The 12727-nt window shown below is 41.7% G+C and overlaps 1 protein-coding gene across 2 annotated transcripts in view; it reads right to left on the bottom strand.

The window, feature by feature from the left end:
- The window catches only part of LOC115167340 (CD276 antigen-like), a 71532-nt gene extending 59314 nt beyond the window's left edge, over positions 1–12218 (bottom strand). The window contains exons 1-2 of one of the 2 annotated variants that reach the window (XM_029721684.1): positions 12024–12218; positions 257–352 (exon numbers count right to left, since the gene is read on the bottom strand). In XM_029721684.1, the coding sequence (XP_029577544.1) occupies positions 257–302 (46 nt within the window). In that variant the 5' untranslated portion in view covers positions 303–352; positions 12024–12218. Of the gene's footprint in view, positions 1–256; positions 353–3670; positions 3841–12023 lie in introns of those variants that run through there. The other variant, XM_029721685.1, reaches the window with a different exon arrangement.
- Positions 12219–12727: the final 509 nt, after the last annotated feature.

Raw genomic sequence — 12727 nt, 5'->3', positions numbered from 1 at the left:
ATCTAATCTTCCGTCTATTAAGTCATAACGTTCTAAATGTTCCCGTTCTGTAAAGTTTTCATTGTCTTTACTTTTTTGCACTGTTAAGGATATTTATTTGAGCTGTTGTTTTGTCTTCCTTGTAATTTCTTTGAAGGGAATGACTAAAAAGCCCTGTTGAGCGTATTGTTTAGATGGCGGTGGAATTACACTTGGTGGTAGCTTTGATCTCTGGGTAATGGCGGGCTGTGGAGGGGGACAGAGGGACACCACCCACCGAGAGCTTGCACAGCAAGCAGAGTGGGCAGCAGGAGGGACAGCATGGTCTTCCTGGGGGTCTCGGTAGCGCGGGTCAGCCTCGTCAGGCACAGCACTGTGGAAACAAACACAGAGACATGATCCGATTCACTCTGGCCCAATTCATTTAAATATAACACTTCAGACAAGAAATCATCAAAAGAAAGACAGGGGAGTGCAAACAGCTACTGCTCATGTCAACTAAATCAAACATTAAACCAGCGCGTGTGCTGTGGGAAATCCTGCAAGAGAGAGGGAAAGAGAGAGAAAGAGACAGATAGAAAGAGAAATAAAAAAGAGAGAGCGAGAGGAGAGTGAGGGAGAGAGAGAGAGAAAGGCAGAGAGAGAGAGAGAGAGAGAAAGAGAGAGAGAGAGCTGGATTGCGACCTGTTGCCACAAGAAAAGTGCAAGCATTGAAGAACAAACACCATTGTAAATACGACCCATATTTATGTTTATTTATTTTCATTTGAAATGTCTTTATTCTTTTGGAACTTTTGTGAGTATAATGTTTACTGTTAATTTGTAATGTTAACATATATTTCCCATGCCAATAAAGCCCTTAAATTGAAATTGAAATGGAATTGATAGAGAGGGAGAGATAGGGAGAGAGAGAAAGAGAGCGAGTAAAAGTACAAGGCATTTCTTTCAGGTCATTAGAGCTGAGTGAAGGGAACTTCCATTCTGACAGGAAACAGCCGAGTTATTCGTCTAGTGGCTTCAGGACGCCCACCAATGGGAAAACATTAGAACTCTACTGACTCCTACCACACAAAACTGTCTCCTGTCTTCCACCACTCTATTGGTGTGAGAAGGCAGAGACACTGTGTGTGTGTGTGTGTGTGTGTGTGTGTGTGTGTGTGTGTGTGTGTGTGTGTGTGTGTGTGTCAGGGTTTCCAATAGCCAGTAATAGCTGGCTTTTGGCCTAAAACAAAACTGAAAAGCCGAAAAATATATATATTTTTATTTTATTATCTTTGAAATACAATAGAAAGGCCATCATATAATATTGCAGTTTAGGAGCAAATTAGATTTTGTCCACTAGATGGCAGCCGTGTGTGTGCAAAGTTTCAGAATGATCCAGTGAAGCATTGCCATACTGGACAATATTTTGTATCAAGTCTGCCAATGTACCGAATTGGTCAATTGATGATATGGTAATACAACATTTAAGTTTACCCTCTCCCAGGAATGTCATACATGATGGATCATTATCTTATACAGTTCACTAACTTTCACACATCTAGATGGCCGGGCCGGGCAGGGTGGGTGTATTCAGTATTTGCTATTTTATTAGGATCTCCATTTGCTGTTGCAAAAGCAGCAGCTACTCTTCCTGAAACCAGATACAGCAGAGGTTCAAACTGTAGAACCCAGTTCCTACATTTGAATATAAAACTTGATTTTATCAAACAAAACATTTTATCTCTGGGACCCTATGGATGAAAAATCAGAGCAAGATTACTGAATGTAAGTACATTATTTACCTTCAGAGGTGAATGTATCAAACCAGTTGCCGTGATAAAAGTTTGTTGTTATTGTGCACTTTCCTAAAACAATAGCATGGTATTTTTTCACTGTAATAGCTACTGTAAATTGGACAGTGCAGATAGAGTAACATCATTTTTTGTTACTTACAACGTCATGCTAATCACATTAGCGCACGTTAGCTCAACCGTCCCGGTATAGGGACACCGATCCCGTAGTTAACATTTTGTTTTTGGACAATCATTTCCTCCTCCAGTTTAGATGGACGTCATATTCTATTTGTGTCTCCCCTTCTCATAGGCCCGTTATATGGACGTCACTTTTATTGATCTGTTTATCAGTGTCAGCAGAGCAGGCTACCCTGTAATTTGTCGTATTAAAAAAGATTCTGCTAATGTCTCCAGTCATATACTTTAAAGTGTAGAAGAAATGCATAAAATGTGTTTTTCCCATGCAATGAAATAAGAAACGTATCTTACATACCCTATAGCCCACGCCTCTACGCTATACGTGCTCAGCCATGATTGACCGGTCTTTTTTGCAAACAGGGATTTATATGACATTGTTAGCCTAAATTATGACTATCCAATCTACTCATCACATTTCAAATATAGTAAGATATCTTACATAAGTTCGCAAATGCAATGATGCATGGAATGCTTTATTATAAAGGTGCAGTTTCATGGTGAAAATATGCTTCCCCAAACTTGAAATTCACGTGCCCTCTATCCATAGACTTGGGATTTGGCGGTTCGTACTCGAGGAAAAGTACATGTGGACAGTAATTCTAACATCTTCAAATTGTGTGGGAAGAAGGACACACGTCATTGCATCCTCGACTTGCATGTTCTGTTAATATGACTTACCATAATCTAAATGTGATTTCTGTCATTCTGAGCACCGTGGCACACCCTAATCAGGTTACGCACCCAATGCCTATGGGTCAGGTAAATGTCTCAAATGTCCAGTAAATTAAAATGCTGCAGGTCAAATGTCCGGCGCCACGTTTTCAAAACGGAAACCCTGGATTGTGTGTGTGTGTATACACTACCCATGACCCACATAAAATTGGATAAGGAAAATGAGAATAAACACTATAAAATGACAGCTGGGCACAGCAATCATGTGAATATAAACGTTTTGGGGATACTGTACATAGACGGGCGGGGTGGACACTGACCAACTAGTGAAATACTCCTATAAAGCCCGGGAAAGTACTTGCAATATTAAAATAAAATACTAAAACTATCCAGTATACTATAATAGCACAGACCTCACAGACTGGACAATACTGATTATGATTAAAAGGATACTGTCTACATACAATTGAATTATGTGTATAGTTATTCTATTGCATATTGTGCCAGGAAAACTGAGATCTGTTTCCGCTCTGTTATTGAACTCCTCATTTCCCTTTGGCATACAGTATATCCTGTAATGTATTCTCCCTCAACACTCATGCCCTCTCCTGCCCACTATTCTATCTCCCTCCCTTCCTGAATCCTGACACAGCTAGCATACCCTGCTGACAACCCCCAGAGAGAGAGAGGCTGTGAGGGGAGAATAAGGACTATAATGGGTAATGCCAACTGGGTTCAACATGACGGCGTGGTATCAGGTGGCTTGTGGGTAGGCAGGCTACAACATAAGCAGACAGCACAAAAGGGAATGGTACACTAAGAGGTATGGTTAATGCAGTCTTCACCTATGGTGACCAGATTTGTCTGTTCACAAAGATGAAAAGTAGAAGCCTCTGACACTCACTTCGGTTTGTACTGCTATAAACAACGTTACTGAGATAGAACGAAACAATTCCCCACCAAATACTCAATCATAACCAATGTAAACACAGACTACTTCTTACAGTTAGAGAGCTAAATGCATGTGTAATAAATTAATTACAAACCATTTCCAACTATCCAGGTTTGTGCATTGCCAAATGTTCCGATTCACATCAACACTGCTATGGTCACCAGCTTCCTTCCTTGGCTTAGATGAAAACCTATGATGAAAGACTTTCCATGAAGTCTCCAGATGAGCTCAGCAGAAAGAAAGGATGCGGGTGGAAAGGTAACTTCCACACAAAGCTACTTCCATAATAGGACTGTTCCCTGGACCCTGGCTGTCTGTCAGTCTGTCTGTGTCTCTGGTCTGGACAGCTGTCGAGCAGGCAGCAGAAGCCAGCCTGCCCATAATTAATTTAGCACGCTAGGACTAGGGACTAGGGAGCTCACTATCTAGAAATATTTGTCCTGATCACTGGCTATTCATGGCAAGGCTGATGCATTGTATGTGTCATAACATACCCTCACGGCATGCATAGAAAACATTACAACAAACAGATGACATACCTAAGAGCTTTTCATAGTCACAAGTCAGATTTCCTGACACATTGTTCAGTTCCTGTTTTATTCAGTTTCACTTAGCTCAGCCCATATGAAGTCAGACATTCTTGAGTATGACTGGTACGCAGTGTGAAAGCCACTGTCTGTCGAGGCTTTCTGGCATTCCCATTTTTTTGTATTGAACTACTCAACGTTATTTCCCTTCCCCCTGTCTAACTTCTCCACCAGGACTGGTAAATCCCCCTTTTCCTCACTCCCTGCACTACCCAACTTATTTTGGCCAGCTTAATGTCAGAGGTCAGATCAAAGTCATTTGACCACACCTGCAGCCTGAGACAGGTATAAGGCAGGAATTATTTCAGCACACTAACGAGTACAATAAATCTGTACTCTATCTTCACTCAGCAGATCCATTTACATTTGTTGCGGATTTATAGGTTGTGGTATCACGTACACAAATGGTAGTACCTAAACTTAAGGTGTTTGCTGGAAAACGTCTGATATTGCTCGTGCTTTTCCCTCCATTTTAAGTATGAAGTATTTCTCTTGTCTTTCCCCAACGTCGGTTATAATTTCCTCTCTAGCCAGCTTAGTATCAAAGACTATCGTATCCCTCCAGGATGCTGTACCTGCCAAGAAAGCCCAGCTGCTCTGCTCTGACAGTCATATGATAGGCAGCATCAGACCAGTGGTTCTGAAGCCCAGTCCTCTAACGCAGCATTGAACCACTGGTCTGATGATAACTCTACCCTCAAGGAGAAATAAAAAGCAAAGCCTTATATAGAAGTTTAGACATTGAGATATGGGTAAAGAAATTATAATTCCATTGTAACCCTCTGTAAAACAACAATGACATTACATCGGCTTGGTGAATTAACTTTTATTTGATAAAAACGATTGTAAGTGGGGAAAAAGTGACAAAGTAAAAGTACAAATTGTTGCTACAGGGAAATGAATGACAGGAAAGGTACAGTATGTCATTGTTTGGGAGTCACTGAAATTCCTAGACATCCAGGCAGATTGTGTCATTCTTGGTGGTGGTTACCTGTCATATTCTAGAACAGGGGTTCCCAAACCTTTTCACTCAGGTAGGCCCCCCTTCCAGAATGGGGAAACACCCCTAGTTGATCTGGACATTTCTAACAAGTTATAAATAGCTCTCTAAGATCTGCAATGACTGACATGATAAGAGGAAAACTGCTGATGCACCACCCAATTTTCGAAATTGCACCTTGTATTTTCTACTATTAAAACTTTTGGGAGTAAGTTAAAAGCCGGACTAAGTTCATTAAAAAGGCACGCCCCACAGTTTAAGAACCATTGTTCTAGAAGACCTTATCATACTTTATAATCACCCAGGTTGTTTGCCCTATGTTGCCCTGGGCCTGAACATTTTTTCCCTCCCATCTCTGTGATGGGGTTATGCTGCTATGTGTTCCAAGTTCCAACCACAGCGGTTCCAACAAATAGGAGATCACCCACTGGTCACAGATGTCCATTCAAATCAAATCAAATCAAACTGTATTAGTCACATGCGCCGAATTCAACAGGTGTAGACCTTACAGTGAAATGCTTACTTACGAGCCCCTAACCGACAATGCAGTTTAAAAAAAATACGGATGAGAATAAGTGATAAAAGTAACTAAAAAGTAATTAAAGAGCAGCAGTAAAAAATCAATAGCGAGACTATATAGAGTGGGGTACCGATAGAGTCAATGTGCGGGGGTACCGGTTAGTCGAGGTAGTATGTACATGTAGGTAGTAGAGATGAAACGGTATGAACATTTCATATCACGATTATAATGACCAAAATTATCACGGTTATCAGTATTATCGAGGTGTTAAAATGTGCTGGAAATTTTCAAAAAGTACTGATACACACACTGAAATCATTTCACCAAGGTATATATTGAAATCCAACAAAAAACAAATAAAATTAGCAGCACTAAGCACTTTTTGTGTGCATAAACATTAAAATAATAACATAAACATTAAAGATGGCACCATGTGGCCATGAGAGGTAAAAGTTTCCCTAGTGCAGCTTTAAATGAACACAACCTTAAGTAAGCAAATCAAATTAACAAACAGCAAATAAAATTAGCAACACTCACTTTGTAGTGAGGCACGGCAACCTTCATCAGCCTCAGAAAGCCAGGCCTCTCAACAATTTGAAATGGCATCATGTCCTTTGCAATGTAATATGAAAGGGCTGCAGTGAAGTCTTGAGCATTTTTTGATGTGGGTGCATAAGCAGCCTGCTTTTTAAATGCTTGATCGAGTGTCTGTGTCACAACTGTAGATGAGGGACCAGTAGCATCACTGGGTTTGCCTGCTGCACGCCCACTCTGTAAACAAGGGAATAGCAAATGTATTATTATTATTAGTGTTGTTACATTATAATTATAATTAATCACTTACACACACACACACAGTCTATCTTCTGTGTTGCATTGAGTATATGCAATGACCCCATGCAGAAATACAAATGAGTCTTAAGAAGACAGTGATAATAATTGCAATGAGCACAACAATTGACATAAATACAGGAGACTTGTATAGGAGTCTATAGTGTTTCTCCTGTTGGAACACTTTTACAACCAAGTCGACGTCTACCGGATTTTAAATGAACATAATATTTTGCTTGGGTGACTAAACTACATAACGTGTTATCGTGTGCAATGGGCAAAGAGTCCGCAAACACACGACGCATACATCAGCAGAATAACGTGTAGTGTTTTTACAAGAGTAGCTAACACTGAAAACTTCAGTTTACATTATTGACAAGCTATTAGCAAGTTAGACAGACAAACCATGACATTTTCCCCCATTCCGAAGTCCCCACATCATGCATTGAGCTAAAAGGTAACTTACCTTGCATTCACTATAAAGTAGTGAGTGGTGGTCACGAAGCTGACTCAAGAGATTTGAAGTGTTGCCCCCTTTCGCAGCGATTTTCTTTTGTTGGATGTTTTGCAGACAGGGTGACCATCTTCAATTAAGCTTCCCTCAGCACTCTTGTAAAACCCAAAATACGACCACACTTCCGATTTGGTCCTCTTAGAAGGCTGAAAAAACTCCTGGCAATGGCCTCTGCTGTGTTTTCACACAAAAAATAGTTTTTTATTTGAAACGGTGATACTAATCGCTGGGAATTTTACTGTGGTTTATCGTGAAACCGGTAACTGTTTCATCCCTAGTAGGTAGAGTTATTAAAGCGACTATGCATAGATGACAACAGAGAGTAGCTGTGGTGTAAAGAAGGGGAGTGGGGGCAATGCAAATAGTCTGGGTAGCCATTTGACTAAATGTTCAGGAGTCTTATGGCTTGGGGGTAGAAGCTGTTTAGAAGCCTCTTGGACCTAGACTTCGTGCTCCGGTACCGCTTGCCGTGCGGTAGCAGAGAGAACAGTCTATGACTAGGGTGGCTGGAGTCTTTGACAATTTGCAGGGCCTTCCTCTGACACCACCTGGTATAGAGGTCCTGGATGGTAGGAAGCTTGGCCCCAGTGATGTACTGGGCCATTCGCACTACCCTCTGTAGTGCCTTCTGGTCGGAGACCGAGCAGTTGCCATACCAGGCAGTGATGCAACCAGTCAGGATGCTCTCGATGGAACCTTTTGATGATCTGAGGACCCATGCCAAATCGTTTCAGTTTCCTGAGGGGGAATAGGATTTGTCTTTCCCTCTTCACAACTGTCTTGGTGTGCTTGGACCATGTTAGTTTGTTGGTGATGTGGACACCAAGGAACTTGAAGCTCTCAACCTGCTCCACTGCAGCCCCATCGATGAGAATGGGGGCGTGCCCGGTCCTCTTTTTCCTGTAGTCCACAATCATCTCCTTTGACTTGATCACATTGAGGGAGAGGTTGTTGTCCTGGCAGCACACGGCCAGGTCACTGACCTCCTCCCTATAGGCTGTCTCATCGTTGTCGGTGACTGTTGTGTCATCGGCAAATTTAATGATGGTGTTGGAGTCATGCCTGGCCATGCAGTCATGAGTGAACAGGGAGTACAGGAGGGGACTGAGCATGCACCCCTGAGGGGCCCCTGTATTGAGGATCAGCATGGAAGATGTGTTGTTACCTACCCTTACCACCTGGGGGCGGCCTGTCAGGAAGTCCAGGATCCAGTTGCAGAGGGAGGTGATTAGTCCCAGGATCCTTAGCTTATTGATGAGCTTTGAGTACACTATGGTGTTGAACGCTGAGCTGTAGTCAATGAATAGCATTCTCTCATGGGTGTTCCTTTTGTCCAGGTGGGAAAAGGCAGTGTGGAGTGCAATAGAGATTGCATCATCTGTGGATCTGTTGGGGATGTATGCAAATTGGAGTGGGTCTAGGGTTTCTGGGATGATGGTGTTGATGTGAGCCATGACCAGCCTTTTAAAGCACTTCTTAGCTACAGACGTGAGTGCTACGGGCCGGTAGTCATTTAGGCAGGTTACCTTAGTGTTCTTTGGCACAGGCACTATGGTGGTCTGCTTAAAACATGTTGGTATTACAGACTCGGACAGGGAGAGGTTGAAAATGTCAGTGAAGACACTTGCCAGTTGGTCAGCGCATGCTCGCAGTACACGTCCTGGTAATCTTTCTGGCCCTGCGGCCTTGTGAATGTTGACCTGTTTAAAGGTCTTACTCACATCGGCTGCGGAGACCGTCTTCCGGAACAGCTGGTGCTCTCATGCATGTTTCAGTGTTATTTGCCTCGAAGCGAGCATAGAAGTAGTTTAGCTTGTCTGGTAGGCTCGTGTCACTGGGCAGCTCTCATCTGTGCTTCCCTTTGTAGTTTGTAATGGTTTGCAAGCCCTGTCACATCCGACGAGCGTCAGAGCTGGTGTAGTACGATTCGATCTTAGTCCTGTATTGATGCTTTACCTGTTTGATGGTTCGTCGGAGGGCATAGCGGGATTTCTTATAAGCTTCCGGGTTAGAGTCCTGCTCCTTGAAAGCGACAGCTCTAGCTCAGTGCAGATGCTGTCTGTAATCCATGATTTCTGGTTGGGGTTTGTACGTACGGTCACTGTGGGGACGACGTCATCGATGCACTTATTGATGAAGCCAATGGCTGATGTGGTGTACTCTTCACTGCCATCGGAGGAATCCCGGAACATATTCTAGTATGTGCTAGCAAAACAGTCTTGTAGATTAGCATCTGCTTCATCACCACTTTTTTATTGATCTAGTCACTGGTGCTTCCTGCTTAGATTTTTGCTTGTAAGCAGGAATCAGGAGGATAGAATTGTGGTCAGATTTGCTAAATGGAGGGCGAGAGAAAGCTTTGTATTTGTCTCTGTGTGTGGAGTATAGGTGGTCCAGAGTTATTTTTCCTCTGGTTGCACATTTAGCATGCTGATAGAAATTTGTTAAGACGGATTTAAGTTTCCCTGCATTAAAGTCCCTGGTTACTAGGAGCCTCTGGGTGAGCGTTTCCTTGTTTTCTTATGCAGAATACAGCTCATTCAATGCTGTCTTAGTGCCAGCCTCTGACTGTGGTGGTATGTAAACAGCTACAAAGAATACAGATGAAAACTCTCAGTAGGTAGTGTGGTCAATAGTTTATCATGAGATACTCTACCTCTGGCGAGCAATAGCTCGAGACTTCCTTAGATATCGTGCACCAGCTGTTATTTACAAAAATACATAGTTTGCCGCCCCTTGTCTTACCAGACGCCGCTGTTCTATCCTGCCGGTACATCGTATAACCAGCCAGCTGTATGTTGATATTGTCGTCGTTCAGCCACGACTCCGTGAAACATAAGATGTTACAGTTTTTAATGTCCCGTTGGTAGTTTCATCTTCCGTGTAACTCTGCAATTTTATTCTCCAAGGATTGCACATTTGCTAGCAGAATGGAGGGAAGTGGGGTTTATTTGATCGCCTACGAATTCTCAGAATGCAGCCTGCCCTTCGGCCCTTCTTTCTCCGCCTCCTCTTCACGCAGATCAAGGGGATCGGGGCCTGTTCCCGAGGAAGTAGTATATCCTTCGCATCGGGCTCATCAGAGTCGTGAAAGGAAAAAAAGTATTCTGCTAGTCCGTGGTGAGTAATCGCAGTCCTGATGTCTAGAAGTTATTTTCTGTCATAAGTAAAAAAAAAAAATGTAAAAAAAGTTACAAACAACGCAAATAAATAAACAAAAAGCACAATCGGCTGGGCGCACGTAAAACGTCTGCTTTCTTCTCCCACGCCATCTTCAATGTTTATTCCACGTTTGTTCAACACAATTTCATTGAAATGACGTGGAAACACTGTTGATTCAACCTGTGTCTAGCCGGTGGGAAGGTCTTTTGTCTCAAAACAAGACAATCATGTTATTATCAAGCTTTACAGTCTATAATTAAGTTTGGAGCAGTGGATGCTCCTTAGAGGAGGAAGGGGAGGTCCATCCTACTCAGTGAATTTCAGATAAATAAAAATTGTGAAACATTAAAAAGTTATTATTTTTAGATACAACTATACTAAATATATTCAAGTTACCAAATAACTGATTAAAACACACTGTTTTGCAATGGTCTACAATAGCCTCAACAGCACTCTCAGGGGTAGCACCATGGTGTAGCCGTAGGATAGCTATTTTCGTCCTACTCTGGGTACATTGACTTCAGTACAAAACCTAGGAGGCTTAAGGTTCTCACCACCTTCCATAGACTTACAGTACACAGTAATTATGACAACTTGCGGAGGATGTCCTTCAACCTATCAGAGCTCTTGCAGCATGAACTGACCTGTTGTCCACTCAATCAAAGGATCAGAAAATGAATCTAATACTGAAATCATAAGCTACCGCTAGCTAGCACTGCAGTGAAAAAAATGTGGTGAGTAGTTGACTCAAAGAGAGCGATAAAGACAATAGTTGAACAGTTTTGACCAAATTCATTTCTTCAAAAATTAAGAAGGAGCATCAGAGAGAGATAGCTATATTTCATTGTATTTTTCACCTTCACTTTCACTTACTTAGCTAGCTAATGCAGCTAGCTAGTTTAGCCTACTCAAACACCTGGCTCTAACAGAGGAATGCTATTTATGTTACCTAGCTAGCTATGGCTATCCAACACTGGAACTCTTCCATGTCAAGGTATGCTTTTGGTTTTATTCATTTATTGCCACCAGGGCATGCTGGTGTAACTGCTAAACTGCTTGCTGACTGTACAATGTACTGCATGATTGTAGCGGGTTTACTAGTAGCTATGTTGACTATGACGTTAGCTAATATGGTGACAACGAGGTAGGCTGTGTGTAGCGGTAAGCGGTTATGGTTAAGGTTTGGCTTGGAAAGGTTATATTGCCTGGTCACAGACAGCTGTTGTGTTGTGCACTGAAGTCCACAAGCGAAGGGAAAAGATGAGAGGAGGAGAGTGTGTAGATGCGAGAAGGAATTATACAATGAGCAAAGTAATGATGCTGTTTGTATGTGGCTGCTATGAAAGTGAACTGTGTGTGCGGGTGATGAGAGGTGTATTCATTCTGCCAATTATGTTGAAAAACATTTCTTAAACGGAAGCAAGCAGAACGAAATGGGGATAAACCTACCTGAATTTGTCTGTTTGTCATTTAAGAAGAGATCTAGCTAAGTGCTTTGGTAAAATGTGATATACAAAACCGCTATTGGGACATTAACTTACTGAGACTTAAACCAAAGTTACTTAACAGTGTATTAATTGTTAATGAGTTTCTTAAACGAGTCTATTGTCTTTTGTTCGAATAAGATGCAGTAGTAGCCATATATCCAATCATGCGGCGTTTCTGCTTCATTCACTCCAGCTGTTGCTTACATCTGCAAGCACAACGAAATGTTCGTGGCTCATTCTCAAAATCAACAGAAAATCGAAACGACGCGTTATTACATGGTTACTACACCACGTTTCACTTAATTTTCTTTGACTAATGTAAATAAAAAATAATGTGAAAACTTACCATGTTAGGGGAACGCAACTTATGAATCACCAACCATCCAGCGGCAGTGATTTGTTATACAAAATAACAGCTAATAGTGTTCCCTTAAACCCTTTTGACTTTAGAAAGTAATAGTTCGGCTACAGGAATTGAAAAACCTTACATTCAGGAGGATTCATTCGATTCTAAGAAACCACTCCCATATGGTGCTTTGTCCAGTATGATGTCACGCGTAAGAAAAGTGTTTGCCCCCGACCCCCACCGCTGGGTAATGTTAACCCTTTATTTAAATGTTTTATTATTTAACCTTTATTTAACCCTTTAAGTTGAACGCAAGCATACAGTATATTAAACACCTGTGGTGCTCGTCAATTTTCATAAAATATAATATTTTGTACATCTCAAATTCTTCATACACAACTATATCGTTTTGAATATACTAAGGCTAATAATAATACGTGTAATACCTTGATTACACATTTTTGTCTGATGAAGGGTCATATGCTTTGATGAAAATAACAAACTGGATAGGCAATAGTGTTGTATGAACTAGATGCCATTGTTGAACTGGACGTTTGCAATAAATGTCACTAAAACAAAGAGAGCTGGTTTTACACTGCTATAATATTCACTCTTTGTCCCAGACATGAAGGCTGGATAGCTGTGTTGGAAAGAACATCCTGAGCCAATGCATTCAGCAGGAAAAGTAATCTGGGTATTTTGAG

The sequence above is a fragment of the Salmo trutta genome, chromosome 29 (assembly GCF_901001165.1).
Source record: "Salmo trutta chromosome 29, fSalTru1.1, whole genome shotgun sequence".
In the NCBI taxonomy this organism is placed as follows: domain Eukaryota; kingdom Metazoa; phylum Chordata; class Actinopteri; order Salmoniformes; family Salmonidae; genus Salmo; species Salmo trutta.
The sequence above is the reverse complement of the archived record's forward strand: the minus strand, read 5'-3'. Positions and strand labels throughout refer to the sequence as shown.